At 43.3% G+C, this 18059-nt stretch overlaps 1 protein-coding gene across 1 annotated transcript in view; it reads left to right on the top strand.

The window, feature by feature from the left end:
- Positions 1-11778: 11778 nt before the first annotated feature.
- PNOC (prepronociceptin) overlaps positions 11779-18059 on the top strand; it is a 135368-nt gene continuing 129087 nt past the window's right edge. The window contains exon 1 of the mRNA XM_078647133.1: positions 11779-11901. Within this exon, the coding sequence (XP_078503259.1) occupies positions 11779-11901 (123 nt within the window). The remainder of the gene's footprint in view (positions 11902-18059) is intronic.

An 18059-nucleotide genomic window follows, 5' to 3' on the forward strand; every position in this document is an offset into this window, starting at 1 on the left:
CATACGAGATGAAGGATTAATTTTTAAATAGTCAGGTCTTCAATTGGCCTCTGAACTTCATCAATGAGTTGCTATTTTTAATCTGTAGAGGGAGAGAGTTCCACACCTTAGCTGTACCTACTATGAAACTTCTTCCCCCCCAGCGCAACTGCTTGTACCTTGGTACTACTAATAGATGGGATTGCGCTGATCTTAAATTTCTAGCTGGTACATATTTCTTTAGGTGTGTTCTGAGGAAAAGGGGTCATTTTCCCTGCAATGCCTTGAAAGCCAAGCACTGTGATTTGAAAATAATTCTCTTGTGCACCGGCAACCAGTGGAGCTCCTTTAGTCGATCATTAACTGATTCAAATTTTGGGATGTTCAGGATCAACCTAGCTGCCGCATTCTGCATTCACTGGAGTCTCAGTGAGTGCTGTTTCTGCAGCCCAGTATATAGCGCATTTCCATAATCTAGCCTTGACATGGCTAACGCTATTACCACTGTTTTAGCGCATCCGTAGGTATGAATGGGCGGATCTTTCTTATGACTTTAAGAATTCCCCAAAAAGTCGATGTTAGTTTATTAATTTGACATTCAAAGGTCAATCTTTGATCAAACATGACCCCCAGATTTCTTACTTCTGACACTGGTCGTGGGCAGTCGCCCAATTCCTCGGGCCACCAGCTTGAGGACCAGAAAGAGGTTTGGTTACCCAGTAACAGGACTTCCGTCTTTTCGCTGTTCAATTTAAAACAGTTATTCTGCATCCAGCTGTTGATCTGTAACATACAGTTACTGAAGCGTTCCGCCGTTTCCTCTACATTATTTGACACGAGATTACCACCTGCATGTCATCGGCGTTTGATATGACCGAGAAACCACATTGTCTGATAATCTCTGCCAACGGGGCCACGTAAATATTAAAAAGGGTAGGGCTCATGGATGAGCCCTGAGGGACTCCGCCTGGCAAATTGAAAGCTTTGGAGGTATGTCCGTCCATTTCCACCCTAAACGTCGTATTTTCTAAGAATGACGTCAGGACCTTGATGGCGCTCCCCTGGAATCCTAAATCAACCAGTCTTTTAATCAGAATTTGGTGATTTACGGTGTTGAAGGCCGCCGATAGGTCTAATAAAATCAAGGCGGCCTTCTTACCCTAATCCAGCGTTATTCTTAGCTCTTCAGCGGCCATAACCAGAGCAGTCTCAGTTCCGTGACCTTCCCTAAAACCATATTGGGAATGGTCTAGCAGTTCACCCTGAGCAATGAAGGACGTAATCTGTCCATTGATTAGTCTTTCTAGCACCTTGGCCCCAAAAGGGATCCTGGATATTGGCCTATAGCTCTTTGGAGCTGTTGGGTCCAAATTTGCTTTTTTTAATAGTGGTCTAATAGAGGAAGATTTCCATGCCTCAGGATAAGTGCCTTCCTGGATGATTTCTATGAAGACTTTCCTGAATTGCTCTCCAATGATCTCTGAATAAGGGTGAAGAATTTTTGGTGGGCAGGGATCTGACGGGGCCCCTGACTTTGTAGCTCTAATGGCTTGAATAACCTGCTCTTTCGATGGGGGGGAGGGGAGCAAAAAGTTGGCAAGTTAGTTAGCTGGGTTACATCTGATGAAAGAATTGTTTCTGTTGATTTGAATGGGTGTTCTCTAAAAGTTTTGTAGACCTCTCCCACCTTATTGGCGAAGAATTCACCTATCGTGTTGCAGAATTCAGGATTTTCTAATCTTTGGGGAGTATCTGGGAGTTTGGCCAGTTTTTTCACTGTATTAAACAGTTCCTTACTCGAGTTTTTCGAGTCAGATATGTTTTGTGTAAAATAGTGACTTTTTTCCCTCATGATCAGCTTTTTATATTCTATTAAACTCCTGGCGTACTCTCCTTTCCCTGTCTCCGAATAGTCAACTCTCCAAGTTCTTTCCAATTTCCTACACACTTTTTTCTGGGCCCTTAACTTATCCGAGAACCAAGGTTCAGATGGCTTCTTCCTTTTTGACCGCAGCCGTTTCTTGGGGACATTAATGTCCACCGCGGCTTTGATCCATATGTTTATATTATCAATCAAGTTGTTAGTGTCCCATGCTTGGGCAGGTTTAGTTGTGTTCAGTTGCGCATGAAATCCTAAGAGGTTTATTTTACTCCAGTCCTGATAAGTAGCCTCACTCTGCCTAGGTGATGTCATTGTTCGTACCTGATCTTCTAATATTTTAAAAACAATTACTTTATGATCAGTCCAAGTCACTGGGATAATTTCCTGTAACTTTAGCTTGTTATTAGACGTAAATATCCCATCCAGTGTATACCCTGCTTTATGTGTACTTTGGTTGACCAACTGATTTAAGGAGAAACTAGACATTCCTTCTATAAATGTGGCTGTATTTGGGTCTTCTGTCCTTTCCAGATGGTAGTTAAAATCCCCAAGGACTGTATAATCGACATTATTCACACTGTCCTCCAGAAAAGGACTAATATTCTCTAACAGTGATGATTGGAACTTAGGCGGGCAATATACCATTAGCCCTCTAAAAGTATAATTGTTGTTGATTTTTATAACAAATGGTAGTGTTTCACAATTGTGTGATTGCACTGTATAAATGACATGGTGCACACCACTTTTTCATATTCTTTTCTGTTTATTCCTCCGTATTCACTTCTCTTTGCGTGCTCCCCAGAAAGCGTGGACAGCCCAAAGCCACACTGTTTACTTATAATGATCTGAATTGGAGAGGCATACCGCCCCACACCGGACGCACAGCTTTGTTTTGCTTTGCATTCCACAGATGCCAAAAAACACATTCTTTTTCTTCCAAGTTCATTTATTTTATCACAATAATCAGAAATGAATCATTTCTTCCAGCTTTTTGCGCAAATCACAAGAGAGGCGCTTACGTCTTCACCAAAATTCTAAATGGTACAGCAATGCTTATCCAAGCTTTATCCTGCACCCCGAAGGCATTCGTAAATTTGATCCACATTCATCAATTTCATTTACCCAATGCATTTCGGGTCATTCTTCGACCCTTCGTCAGGGGTTTGATTATCTAAAATGCAAAACACATCTTTTTAGACAAATATTTTACCCAATCTCTTTCGTCATGTTACTAACACATTGGTACCCTCTACCCTCCCCAAAATCAACGTTTTTCCACTATAAGCATAAGAAATGCTACTCCTATGTGTGAATACCAGTACTTTCAAAGCAATTTTTCCCCTTGTACATCTCCTCAAGTGCTGTCCCAGGCCTTCATGACGTGAACCTCCTCTCCCCTGATCCCTCTGGGCGGTACCCTCCTCTATGTTTCCTCTATTACCACATTGTTCAAATATTCAAACAATTTCAACGATAGAAACATACCTTTCGCAATATTCGCGCAGTCATCTTTCCTGTTCCTCTAGCCTCCAACCAAGTCTAACCAGCCGTTAGAATGTTCTACATCAAGCTTTTTATGCTCCACCCACCCTTCTCTCGCACCTGTTGACAATCGAACGTTCACTAATCACGTCACCCTCCATTCTCTCTCTCCCTCCCACCCCAGTAACTGCCTACCTGGCCCACAATACACCACTCCCTCGATCCAAAGCACCAATTGCCTTTCTTGTTAATTACACTATCAATTCTACGCTTGTCTCCTACCTCAGTACCCACCATTATTGCTCCGCCCACCCTTAGATGTCACTTCAAACGTTGATTAATTGTCCCGCGATATTCAGAACATTATGCCCCACCGTGAGTTTAAACATTATTCAGCTCCAATGTGTACTGAAAGATTATTGTTTTAAAAAATAAAACATCAGTCATTCTCCAAGTATGTTGCATACGATCCTCATCTTATGAAAACATGATGTGAACAAATGTTACTTAAATTGTCTCTCTTGTGACGTTTTTAAATTTCTTCAAATTTCAAAAAGTAATCCAACGGGTGCTCCTTGTCCAATGGGCTGAAAGTCTTTAATTGCACTGTATGAATGACATGGTGCACACCACTTTTTCATATTCTTTTCTGTTTATTCCTCCGTATTCACTTCTCTTTGCGTGCTCCCCGGAAAGCGTGGACAGCCCAAAGCCACACTGTTTACTTATAATGCTCTGAATTGGAGCGGCATACCGCCCCACACCGGACGCAGAGCTTTGTTTTGCTTTGCACTCCACAGATGCCAAAAAACACATTCTTTTTCTTCCAAGTTCATTTATTTTATCACAATACTCAGAAATGAATCATTTCTTCCAGCTTTTTGCGCAAATCACAAGAGAGGCGCTTACGTCTTCACCAAAATTCTAAAAAGTACAGCAATGCTTATCCAAGCTTTATCCTGCACCCCGAAGGCATTCGTAAATTTGATCCACATTCATCAATTTCATTTACCCAATGCATTTCGGGTCATTCTTCGACCCTTCGTCAGGGGTTTGATTATCTAAAATGCAAAATACCTCTTTTTAGACAAATATTTTACCCAATCTCTTTCGTCATGTTACTAACACATTGGTACTCTCCACCCTCCCCAAAATCAACGTTTTTCCGCTATAAGCATAAGAAATGCTACTCCTATGTGTGAATACCAGTACTTTCAAAGCAATTTTTCCCCTTGTACATCTCCTCAAGTGCTGTCCCAGGCCTTGATGACTTGAACCTCCTCTCCCCTGATCCCTCTGGGCGGTACCCTCCTCTATGTTTCCTCTATTACCACATTGTTCAAATACTCAAACAATTTCAACGATAGAAACATACCTTTCGCAATATTCGCGCAGTCATCTTTCCTGTTCCTCTAGCCTCCAACCAAGTCTAACCAGCCGTTAGAATGTTCTACATCAAGCTTTTTATGCTCCACCCACCCTTCTCTCGCACCTGTTGACAATCGAACGTTCACTAATCACATCACCCTCCATTCTCTCTCTCCCTCCCACCTCAGTAACTGCCTACCTGGCCCACAATACACCACTCCCTCGATCCAAAGCACCAATTGCCTTTCTTGTTAATTACACTATCAGTTCTACGCTTGTCTCCTACCTCAGTACCCACCATTATTGCTCCGCCCACCCTTAGATGTCACTTCAAACGTTGATTAATTGTCCCGCGATATTCAGAACATTATGCCCCACCGTGAGTTTAAACATTATTCAGCTCCAATGTGTACTGAAAGATTATTGTTTTAAAAAATAAAACATCAGTCATTCTCCAAGTATGTTGCATACGATCCTCATCTTATGAAAACATGATGTGAACAAATGTTACTTAAATTGTCTCTCTTGTGACGTTTTTAAATTTCTTCAAATTTCAAAAAGTAATCCAACGGGTGCTCCTTGTCCAATGGGCTGAAAGTCTTTAATTGCACTGTATGAATGACATGGTGCACACCACTTTTTCATATTCTTTTCTGTTTATTCCTCCGTATTCACTTCTCTTTGCGTGCTCCCCGGAAAGCGTGGACAGCCCAAAGCCACACTGTTTACTTATAATGCTCTGAATTGGAGCGGCATACCGCCCCACACCGGACGCAGAGCTTTGTTTTGCTTTGCACTCCACAGATGCCAAAAAACACATTCTTTTTCTTCCAAGTTCATTTATTTTATCACAATACTCAGAAATGAATCATTTCTTCCAGCTTTTTGCGCAAATCACAAGAGAGGCGCTTACGTCTTCACCAAAATTCTAAAAAGTACAGCAATGCTTATCCAAGCTTTATCCTGCACCCCGAAGGCATTCGTAAATTTGATCCACATTCATCAATTTCATTTACCCAATGCATTTCGGGTCATTCTTCGACCCTTCGTCAGGGGTTTGATTATCTAAAATGCAAAATACCTCTTTTTAGACAAATATTTTACCCAATCTCTTTCGTCATGTTACTAACACATTGGTACTCTCCACCCTCCCCAAAATCAACGTTTTTCCGCTATAAGCATAAGAAATGCTACTCCTATGTGTGAATACCAGTACTTTCAAAGCAATTTTTCCCCTTGTACATCTCCTCAAGTGCTGTCCCAGGCCTTCATGACGTGAACCTCCTCTCCCCTGATCCCTCTGGGCGGTACCCTCCTCTATGTTTCCTCTATTACCACATTGTTCAAATATTCAAACAATTTCAACGATAGAAACATACCTTTCGCAATATTCGCGCAGTCATCTTTCCTGTTCCTCTAGCCTCCAACCAAGTCTAACCAGCCGTTAGAATGTTCTACATCAAGCTTTTTATGCTCCACCCACCCTTCTCTCGCACCTGTTGACAATCGAACGTTCACTAATCACGTCACCCTCCATTCTCTCTCTCCCTCCCACCCCAGTAACTGCCTACCTGGCCCACAATACACCACTCCCTCGATCCAAAGCACCAATTGCCTTTCTTGTTAATTACACTATCAATTCTACGCTTGTCTCCTACCTCAGTACCCACCATTATTGCTCCGCCCACCCTTAGATGTCACTTCAAACGTTGATTAATTGTCCCGCGATATTCAGAACATTATGCCCCACCGTGAGTTTAAACATTATTCAGCTCCAATGTGTACTGAAAGATTATTGTTTTAAAAAATAAAACATCAGTCATTCTCCAAGTATGTTGCATACGATCCTCATCTTATGAAAACATGATGTGAACAAATGTTACTTAAATTGTCTCTCTTGTGACGTTTTTAAATTTCTTCAAATTTCAAAAAGTAATCCAACGGGTGCTCCTTGTCCAATGGGCTGAAAGTCTTTAATTGCACTGTATGAATGACATGGTGCACACCACTTTTTCATATTCTTTTCTGTTTATTCCTCCGTATTCACTTCTCTTTGCGTGCTCCCCGGAAAGCGTGGACAGCCCAAAGCCACACTGTTTACTTATAATGCTCTGAATTGGAGCGGCATACCGCCCCACACCGGACGCAGAGCTTTGTTTTGCTTTGCACTCCACAGATGCCAAAAAACACATTCTTTTTCTTCCAAGTTCATTTATTTTATCACAATACTCAGAAATGAATCATTTCTTCCAGCTTTTTGCGCAAATCACAAGAGAGGCGCTTACGTCTTCACCAAAATTCTAAAAAGTACAGCAATGCTTATCCAAGCTTTATCCTGCACCCCGAAGGCATTCGTAAATTTGATCCACATTCATCAATTTCATTTACCCAATGCATTTCGGGTCATTCTTCGACCCTTCGTCAGGGGTTTGATTATCTAAAATGCAAAATACCTCTTTTTAGACAAATATTTTACCCAATCTCTTTCGTCATGTTACTAACACATTGGTACTCTCCACCCTCCCCAAAATCAACGTTTTTCCGCTATAAGCATAAGAAATGCTACTCCTATGTGTGAATACCAGTACTTTCAAAGCAATTTTTCCCCTTGTACATCTCCTCAAGTGCTGTCCCAGGCCTTGATGACTTGAACCTCCTCTCCCCTGATCCCTCTGGGCGGTACCCTCCTCTATGTTTCCTCTATTACCACATTGTTCAAATACTCAAACAATTTCAACGATAGAAACATACCTTTCGCAATATTCGCGCAGTCATCTTTCCTGTTCCTCTAGCCTCCAACCAAGTCTAACCAGCCGTTAGAATGTTCTACATCAAGCTTTTTATGCTCCACCCACCCTTCTCTCGCACCTGTTGACAATCGAACGTTCACTAATCACATCACCCTCCATTCTCTCTCTCCCTCCCACCTCAGTAACTGCCTACCTGGCCCACAATACACCACTCCCTCGATCCAAAGCACCAATTGCCTTTCTTGTTAATTACACTATCAGTTCTACGCTTGTCTCCTACCTCAGTACCCACCATTATTGCTCCGCCCACCCTTAGATGTCACTTCAAACGTTGATTAATTGTCCCGCGATATTCAGAACATTATGCCCCACCGTGAGTTTAAACATTATTCAGCTCCAATGTGTACTGAAAGATTATTGTTTTAAAAAATAAAACATCAGTCATTCTCCAAGTATGTTGCATACGATCCTCATCTTATGAAAACATGATGTGAACAAATGTTACTTAAATTGTCTCTCTTGTGACGTTTTTAAATTTCTTCAAATTTCAAAAAGTAATCCAACGGGTGCTCCTTGTCCAATGGGCTGAAAGTCTTTAATTGCACTGTATGAATGACATGGTGCACACCACTTTTTCATATTCTTTTCTGTTTATTCCTCCGTATTCACTTCTCTTTGCGTGCTCCCCGGAAAGCGTGGACAGCCCAAAGCCACACTGTTTACTTATAATGCTCTGAATTGGAGCGGCATACCGCCCCACACCGGACGCAGAGCTTTGTTTTGCTTTGCACTCCACAGATGCCAAAAAACACATTCTTTTTCTTCCAAGTTCATTTATTTTATCACAATACTCAGAAATGAATCATTTCTTCCAGCTTTTTGCGCAAATCACAAGAGAGGCGCTTACGTCTTCACCAAAATTCTAAAAAGTACAGCAATGCTTATCCAAGCTTTATCCTGCACCCCGAAGGCATTCGTAAATTTGATCCACATTCATCAATTTCATTTACCCAATGCATTTCGGGTCATTCTTCGACCCTTCGTCAGGGGTTTGATTATCTAAAATGCAAAATACCTCTTTTTAGACAAATATTTTACCCAATCTCTTTCGTCATGTTACTAACACATTGGTACTCTCCACCCTCCCCAAAATCAACGTTTTTCCGCTATAAGCATAAGAAATGCTACTCCTATGTGTGAATACCAGTACTTTCAAAGCAATTTTTCCCCTTGTACATCTCCTCAAGTGCTGTCCCAGGCCTTGATGACTTGAACCTCCTCTCCCCTGATCCCTCTGGGCGGTACCCTCCTCTATGTTTCCTCTATTACCACATTGTTCAAATACTCAAACAATTTCAACGATAGAAACATACCTTTCGCAATATTCGCGCAGTCATCTTTCCTGTTCCTCTAGCCTCCAACCAAGTCTAACCAGCCGTTAGAATGTTCTACATCAAGCTTTTTATGCTCCACCCACCCTTCTCTCGCACCTGTTGACAATCGAACGTTCACTAATCACATCACCCTCCATTCTCTCTCTCCCTCCCACCTCAGTAACTGCCTACCTGGCCCACAATACACCACTCCCTCGATCCAAAGCACCAATTGCCTTTCTTGTTAATTACACTATCAGTTCTACGCTTGTCTCCTACCTCAGTACCCACCATTATTGCTCCGCCCACCCTTAGATGTCACTTCAAACGTTGATTAATTGTCCCGCGATATTCAGAACATTATGCCCCACCATGAGTTTAAACATTATTCAGCTCCAATGTGTACTGAAAGTTTATTGTTTTAAAAACTAAAACATCAGTCATTCTCCAAGTATGTTGCATACGATCCTCATCCTATGAAAACATGATGTGAACAAATGTTATTCAATTTTCTCTCTTGTGACGTTTTTAAATTTCTTCAAATTTCAAAAAGTAATCCAACGGGAAGAAAAAGAATGTGTTTAGTTTTTAAAACAATAATCTTTCAGTACACATTGGAGCTGAATAATGTTTAAACTCACGGTGGGGCATAATGTTCTGAATATCGCGGGACAATTAATCAACGTTTGAAGTGACATCTAAGGGTGGGCGGAGCAATAATGGTGGGTACTGAGGTAGGAGACAAGCGTAGAACTGATAGTGTAATTAACAAGAAAGGCAATTGGTGCTTTGGATCGAGGGAGTGGTGTATTGTGGGCCAGGTAGGCAGTTACTGAGGTGGGAGGGAGAGAGAGAATGGAGGGTGACGTGATTAGTGAACGTTCGATTGTCAACAGGTGCGAGAGAAGGGTGGGTGGAGCATAAAAAGCTTGATGTAAAACATTCTAACGGCTGGTTAGACTTGGTTGGAGGCTAGAGGAACAGGAAAGATGACGGCGCGAATATTGCGAAAGGTGTGTTTCTATCGTTGAAATTGTTTGAATATTTGAACAATGTGGTATTAGAGGAAACATAGAGGAGGGTACCGCCCAGAGGGATCAGGGGAGAGGAGGTTCACGTCATGAAGGGCTGGGACAGCACTTGAGGAGATGTACAAGGGGAAAAATTGCTTTGAAAGTACTGGTATTCACACATAGGAGTAGCATTTCTTATGCTTATAGCGGGAAAACGTTGATTTTGGGGAGGGTGGAGAGTACCAATGTGTTAGTAACATGACGAAAGAGATTGGGTAAAATATTTGTCTAAAAAGATGTGTTTTGCATTTTAGATAATCAAACCCCTGACGAAGGGTCGAAGAACGACCCGAAATGTATTGGGTAAATGAAATTGATGAATGTGGATCAAATTTACGCATGCCTTCGGGGTGCAGGATAGAGCTTGGATAAGCATTGCTGTACCTTTTAGAATTTTGGTGAAGACGTAAGCGCCTCTCTTGTGATTTGCGCAAAAAGCTGGAAGAAATTATTCATTTCTGATTATTGTGATAAAATAAATGAACTTGGAAGAAAAAGAATGTGTTTTTTGGCATCTGTGGAATGCAAAGCAAAACAAAACTGTGCGTCCGGTGTGGGGAGGTATGCCGCTCCAATTCAGAGCATCACAATCGTGTGAGCCATTATTCTGCCCCCCAGTCAGTTTCATATCCTCTCTCGCGATGATTGCGAGTCGGCCACCTCTTTTATTCCTTATGTCTGCCCTAATCATTTTGTACTGTGAAGGGAGCACAAAAAGAAGATCCGGCTCCGAGTTAGCGTCTGCCCAGGTCTCTGTGATAAAGGCAATATCTACTTGCAAGGTCTCTATCAGCTCCGCTGCCTCAACCCCATGTTTCACCAGTGAACGTGCGTTAATCAGTAAGGCTTTAACTCCCTCCTTCTCCATCCCGGCCCGATTATTGCCTTTCCCATATGAATTGAAAATGCTTGCTGATGTATAGCTAAGTTCAAGCTTACAGTACTCACAGGCTTTAGGCTCTGTCCTTAAGTCAGGAAATCTATGCCTGCACCTTTTGACTCCCTTTCCCAGCGCCAGCAAAAACCTCCCGAGCATATGTTCTTATGCTCTGAGCATTTGGTCTAAGACTGCCAGGGGTTTGGGCACTTGGCATGGGACGGGCGCGGACGGGCGCAGACGGGCTTGCCTTAGGCGCGCACACGGCACGCCTGCGTCCGCTGCGCGGTCGTGTCATTGCCATTTTTATCCCCCCGCCTGAACGACTAGCGCGCTCAGCCGACTCCACCCAAAATGGCGGTGGCGCGGCTGAGAGCGTCCCTTAATTGCAGAGCCCTTCAAGGCGTCCCCTAATGCACAATATTTACATTCAGTTACTGCCGGTTTTGAAATTCAGGGAAAGATTTAAATTTTAGCAAACATCAAAATTAGTTATTTTTAAAAAGAAGCACATTTAAAATACAGATTTCAATCATTCACTCGCGATAATGCCGTGCATATTGTGTACCCCACGATACCGATTTGCACTATTTCAGCAAGGTAAACAGATGTGGAGTTAGAACAGTAATTCCAGAGTTCCGTGTGTATCCTTAATTTGAGAATACAGTGGCAGTTGTTACTTTGAAGTCGATATGTGCAGATCGATACTTTTTCTCCGAAATGTTGCCATACATCTTGTCTGCTGAATCACTGTAAATGTCTGGTGAGAGAACAAGTATGTATAATAAGAAAGATTTAAAAACTTGTTTTACTGCATTGTATAACCTGTTAATGGTTTTTATACTGGTGTACATTTTACTGTTTTATTGATTATGTACTGTATTCAAGATGTGAATGATCATATTTTTGATCGATTGAATAAATAATAATAAAAATAATTAAGTGTGTTCCTTGTCCCCTTTTCTTCTCAGGTCCTTACCAACACCCTGCAAACATGAAGGCTGCCTTGGGGAACTTGGCTCTTCTCTGCCTCCTGGCTCACGCGCTCGGTGACTGCCAGCGGGACTGCCTCGCGTGCAACACGCACATCTACCAGGGCGACAACTTCAACACTCTCGTAAGTGGCGGCGCTGCGGCTCCTCCGGAAGCCATTTGTAATAAAACCCTCAAGGCGTCACTAATGGCGCTGCTCAGGGCTCCAGTGGGGATGAGTAATGGCGGCGAGCGCGGCGCATATCATTCAAAGTGCTGAATTTTATTCCATAAACATTAGCACCTGATGGAAGTTCTTCTGAAAAAGATCTCTGCGTGTGCAGGCTGCAGCACAGATTCATTGGTCTGTTGGCCTAGTTTATGAATCATGGGGGACAGGATGTGGCCTAACGGCTAGACCTACCAGCCTTGAAGCTGAAGATGCAGGCTCGAGTCTCGGCGCCTGCTCAGCATCCTGTGATTCAAGGCAAATCACTTAGGGGCAGATTTACAAGCCCCTTGCGCCTCATGTACGCCGCCGTTGCGTCACTTTTGTGACGCAGCGGCGGCGCAAATCCTGCTCCATGGTGCAGGGGTACTTACAACGTGACGCATCTGGGAGATGCGTCACGTTGTAATGCCCTGCGCCACATGTAGGCGTTCCTGTGCAGGGGGGGGCGTTCCGGTGCAGGAAGGCCTCCTAAAAGTGGCTGAGTGAAATCTACAAGATTTCACTCAGTCACTTTTAGGCCCATGCTGCGTCAAAACACTGCGCCTGCCTGAAGCCGGCGTAAGGATTGACTCAGCATTAACTAGATAGGGCCCCCAGAGCATTGCTGGAGCTGCGTCGCGCTTGTGACGCAACTCCAGCAATGCCTCACTTTTACGGCACAGATGCGTCACGCATCTGTGCCGTTTTTGCCCCATGGTGCGCCGCATTGTAAATGCGGCGCATCCATGATGGCGGGGCTGTGGCGCACAATAACTGGCGCATCCCTGCTGATTTGCAGGGATGTGCCAGGTATTGTAAATATGCCCCTTAATCTCCCCGTGCCTTCCAAAAAATGAATGTGTCCTTGTGTAATGTAACTGGTGCTCAGGTAAAGTGCTCCAATACCTTCGGGTCGAGTTTGCGCTATATAAAACTACAACAACAACAACAATACTCCTTTGATCTAGCTTGGACCTATTTTTGAGCAATCGACATGTGGTCGTAGTACAAGGCGGTGTAGTATCTACATTTTTGTTGTAAGTAGAGGTCTCTTGCACATTACGAAGTCCTTGAGATTGGGTCAAGAGCCAGGCCCAGAGTTGAAAACTGAGAAACAAGCTCCTTACGCCACCAGTGCGTCACTTTTAAGATGGGAAAAAGTGATGTACCAGTGGCGCAAGAAGCTTGCAAATAAATCCCATAGAGTTACAGTCTAGGGGATGCTGAGATTGCACCAGCTCATCATAAGGCTTACAGCCAGGCCCCTGTTGCCCCATGATGCTGTGTTTGATAGCTGTAAATTGCTGTTTTAATCACTACGTCCTTGACTCATCCAGTAATGGCACAGTTGGAAATTAACAGCTATTAACGCCTTCAGCTGGGGGCAACAACACTTAGTTTGAGAGCACTTCATCAACCAGTGCATCACACCCCCTAACATGGCCTTGTTCTCTGTACATTGGCCACATAATCATCCTTGTTTTCTAAAGCGGTATCTCCTCGGAACCCCAATAAAAAACAGCCAGCCCAGAGATCTTCTTTAACCACTCCCATGCTGGTGATGGAACCGCTCCATCACCAGCCTCGGTCGCGCTGTGCTGGTGACAGAGCGGTTCCGTCACGGCCCACTCGGCGCGCCTGCGCGGCGCTGATTTCACGCCTGCGTGGCACGTTCTATTAAGCGGGGGGGCCGTGACAGAACCGCTCTGTCACAAGTAGCGGTTCCGTCACGAGCATGGGAGCGCCGCGCGCCCCCCTCTCCCCCCAGCGCTGCGGCGAAATTGCTGCCGCAGCGAAGGGGTTAAACAGTTTTTTAATGGTTTTTTTTTTTTTAATGTTTCAAATACATTTATTATGCCATCTTGGAAGCTTCAATATAGCAGAGCAACTTAAGAAATAAACAGAGAACTTAAAGGCATTAAGCACTGAATGGTGTTACATGAATTCATGTTTAAGCATGAGGTACCCAGGATATTTTCGTTTCACTTCTGTCCTGGATTCTGAAATATTCTGTCATGAAGCTGAAAAAGGAAGTGACATGCAGGGAGGGTTATCTTTAAGAGGTTTCACAGACATTGGCAATTGACATATTTAATGGCCACGAACAGGCACAGTGAGCAAGTGGGTTTTGAAGACGTAGTGGAAGATATGATGGTAGTGGAAATGAAGAGGCCTCTATCTGACATCAGTTAATAAAATAATTAAATACAGAAATGAAAGATGACTTGAGATGGTAAAAGGTGGAGCCTAGAACAGAAGCTCCCCAGAAGCGTGATAAAGTGGATAAGCAAATAGAAAGATGGGCCAGAAAATAATTTATATATCAGAATAGTGAATTTGTGAAATATCTTATGGTGACACTTGTGGAGGTCTGATAACTTGCTGAATCTCTGTGCTCCTCTGATTTAGGGGGTGAAGATCTCTTTGTCTTGATGAACCCCCATCTTCAGCTTCTGTTCCATTGGAGGCTCTTTTAAGCGGAAATAATTAATAAGTGTCTTGGGCAGGCGGGGAGTAGCTATAAACCATGGCCCAGAAGCTTGAGGGGCCCATGGATTCCTGATTATTGCTGTATTTTACACCTCAAGCCACCAGTCATGCACACCCAATTTCCATGCCTGCACTAGTCCCATGGCATCCTTGCTGTGCCTCTTTCAGGCAAGTCATGCACATTCTGCTCAACATCCAACTCTTTTCAAGGTGGGCTTCTCTTGCCAGAAAAAGGTTTCTTTGCTTTCCTCAGTTAATAGATGCTAGGATTGCAAATGCATTTTAATGCTATTTTATTGAGCTTTTCTTACTAATAAGTGTGAAACATTTAGGCCATATGTATTTAACTTCATATGAATGGATCAGCATGGATTTCACGTTATGACTCGTGTCACTTAAGTGTGTAGTTACATCCACACAACTTAACATGTATATAAAGTTCAGTACACATACCACGAAAGTACAACATCAATTCATCAGATGCATAAATAGAATAGAATAGAAAGAAGAAAATTATCTTAACTGAACAATAACTCTAACCTCTGTTTCCCAACCCCCTCCATGCAACTGCCGGGGAATCATCCTGTCTCATCCCAGCCAAGGACATTTGTGTTGTTACAAATTTGTGTATGCTAAAAAGATAAAGTTGTCCTCTGCTCATGGAGATCGGCATTATGGCATCGAGTACCTGGAATAAGATCAGCCAGTGCAATGTATGTTAGTGATAGACTAGTGTTGCAGAAGCCAGGGACCTCCAATTGGGGGCGCGACCCATCCAAGCGCCTATTTCAATGTATGGGTCAGCCAGGGCAATTCCAGAGGCTTTGTATGACATCCCACTGCAAAGAGATGGGCCAATTGCAGAACCCTTTCTTTCCATCTCTGCGGAGGGCTTTACTTTCCGCTTCAGCCAAGTGTGGCACCTCTCTTCGCCGCATTGCCTTTGCAAGAGGTAGAGTTAATTTCCATCTCATGGTTTGCACCCGCTTGGCAAGGAGGAGTGCCAGACCGGTAAATCTCGTTTCAACTTTGGCGCCATTTGATTTGGGATATACTCCAAGTAAGCAACATTCCACAGTCTCTAAATTAGATTTTCCAGTTGTCTGAGATATTGCTTGTAGCACTCCGGACCAGAAGCCACGTAATTTGGGTTGTCTCCACATCATATGCAGTATATCAGCTGGTACATTGGGATATCTGAGGCAGCCAGCCAAAGCAGTGATGAGCCTGTGTGGTAGTGAGATATGCTACATGCAGGATGTTAAACTAGATAAGTTTAAAGCAGGCATTTAGGGACACTTTCCGAGGATATTCTAAGGCTCTCAACCATTTCTTATCATTAACGAATTAGGCAGAATCTGACTCATATTTATTAGTAAGCAAATGTCTGGATATCCCGGCATGGTGTCGTATCACTTTATAACGCCATGTGATCAATCTACGTCCATGTCCTGTGGTGTGCAAGAGTTTGTAGAAGTGCATGAGTATTGGTTCAGTGTTTTAAATTTCCTAAAGGCTTGCATTATTCTAATGCATATTTGGAATTGACCCCCCTGCAGCCTGTGTGTGTCAACCAGTGTTTATAATGTTTGGAGTACACAGTACACATCACTAATAAGATCACCCATTGAAGTCAAACCTGCTTCTTCCTACTATGGCAGCGCTCTTGATACAAGTGATCCCGCCTCTGGGAGGAGGCCTTAATATAATTAGTGGCACGTATGGTGGTGTTGGAGGAGTCGAGTGTATGTGATGCAGTGTTGCAAATACTCCAAAACCATGTGAAACAAAAGTGGTGAATGCTTTGGTGTTCTTGCACCTGGAAAGAATAGCCTTTTCAAATCCCCTCTCTGGAGTTGTTCTCTAGAGAGACCTATCTCGCTGAGGTGGTGGACAGCCAGCCATTATGCTGCCCTTTGGAGCTGGGCTGCTATGCAATAACCCTGAAAAATGATACCCCCAAACTGCTCCCATCAGGGATGACTGAAGCTTGGCAAGCCCCGCTCTCCAGCAAATTTTACACCATATGAATTCGATTGGTAAAGTATCCAGTCGCTTAAATAATGCAGGTGGAACCACAACTGATAAGTTTGCAAGTAGTACAGAAAGTAAGGGAGCATTCGCATCTTAGCTATGGCAATGTGGCCAGCCCCAAAAAGCAGGAGGGTGACCCATCATGCAACATGTGTCCTCAACAAGTTTACATCTCTCTCTAGATTGCCATCCAGCCACTGAGGGGTCTTGTGGTAGACCAGAATTCCCAAGTATCAGAAAATGGAAAAAACCCACTGTAATTCCTGACCGCTCAAAGAAACCACTTGCTGTGTCTGGGAATGGCTCAGAGGGAAAACACAAGATTTATTGTAATTATCTTTTAGGACCGTCACCCCTCCAGAACCACGGAGAAAGTCTGCTATCAAGGTCTGAGATGAGATCCAAAACGTGTCGCAACATGTCATCCACGTAGCGTGAGATCGCTTGCAGCGAGCCAGCGGCTGGAATGCTCCATGTTGTGTTCAGGGATCGCATCTTTGTTGCCAGGGGCTCCATGGCAAATATTAATGGGAACAATGGGCAACCCTGCCTGGTGCCCCTGAGTAAGATCCCAAAATATGTCAACCTGTCCGTGCTCTAGCTGTTGAATCCTCCACAAATCCTAATTGTTATCATCACCCATCCTTCAGTGTACGTTGTGCCATCATTTACAACGTGTAGCGAATATCCTTCCTTCCCCAGCTTGGTGACCATACATGTGAAACTGCAGTCCCAGCAATGAGCTGTGGGTCACGCCGAAATTAGTAGGATAAATATGGTTTTGCTTCATTATTGACTTTTAATATGCCTAGTTTGCAGAGTCTAGTAGGCATTTTGGACTAGATGTACAAATCCATTTTGCAATCACAAAGCTTGCAATTTGCAAAAACACCTGGTTTGCAATTGCAAAATGGCTTTGAAGTGTGCATTTAACCCATTTTGAGAGTCAGAATCTCCTTTTTGACTTGTAATAGGTTTAGTAACCAATATGAATTGCAATTAGAAAGGGATTTGAAATGGGCGTTTGCTCCTAATTGCAACTTGATATGGAACGTATCAATGGTTTGCGATCGCAATTGCTGTTGTAGACCATTGATCAGTTATTAATTCCCAGGTTGAGAAGGCAACAGATTCTCAAAGGGGAAGGGAGGTGTCCTCTTGAGAAACCTTCTCCTTTGTGGATAGTGTTAAGTTACCTCAGGGGACGTAGACAATGGCCCAGATGGCTAGTGCCTGCCCCCACCCCCCACAAGGTTGCCCCTCTCAGGAAACTTTTATTGTTTTCGGTGCAGAATAAGTTGCATTAAAGAACACATACTGTTTAAAAATAAAAATGTTTTTCTATTGGAATGCAAACACAGGGATGGTGGTCCACGGGTCCATGCAGGCTACCAACTTTGTGTTGCAAATAGCGACATGCCTAATTAAGATTCAATAGAAGGTCATTCTCCAACCCCCCTGCAAGTGGAGATTTTGATATGACCTTTTAATACACAGGTCTCCCTGGAAAATCAGAGAGCGGTCATAAAAAGCTGTTGTGGAATTTACAACCACATTCTGTGACCTGT

This window comes from Lissotriton helveticus, chromosome 6 (genome assembly GCF_964261635.1).
Source record: "Lissotriton helveticus chromosome 6, aLisHel1.1, whole genome shotgun sequence".
Lineage (NCBI taxonomy): Eukaryota > Metazoa > Chordata > Amphibia > Caudata > Salamandridae > Lissotriton > Lissotriton helveticus.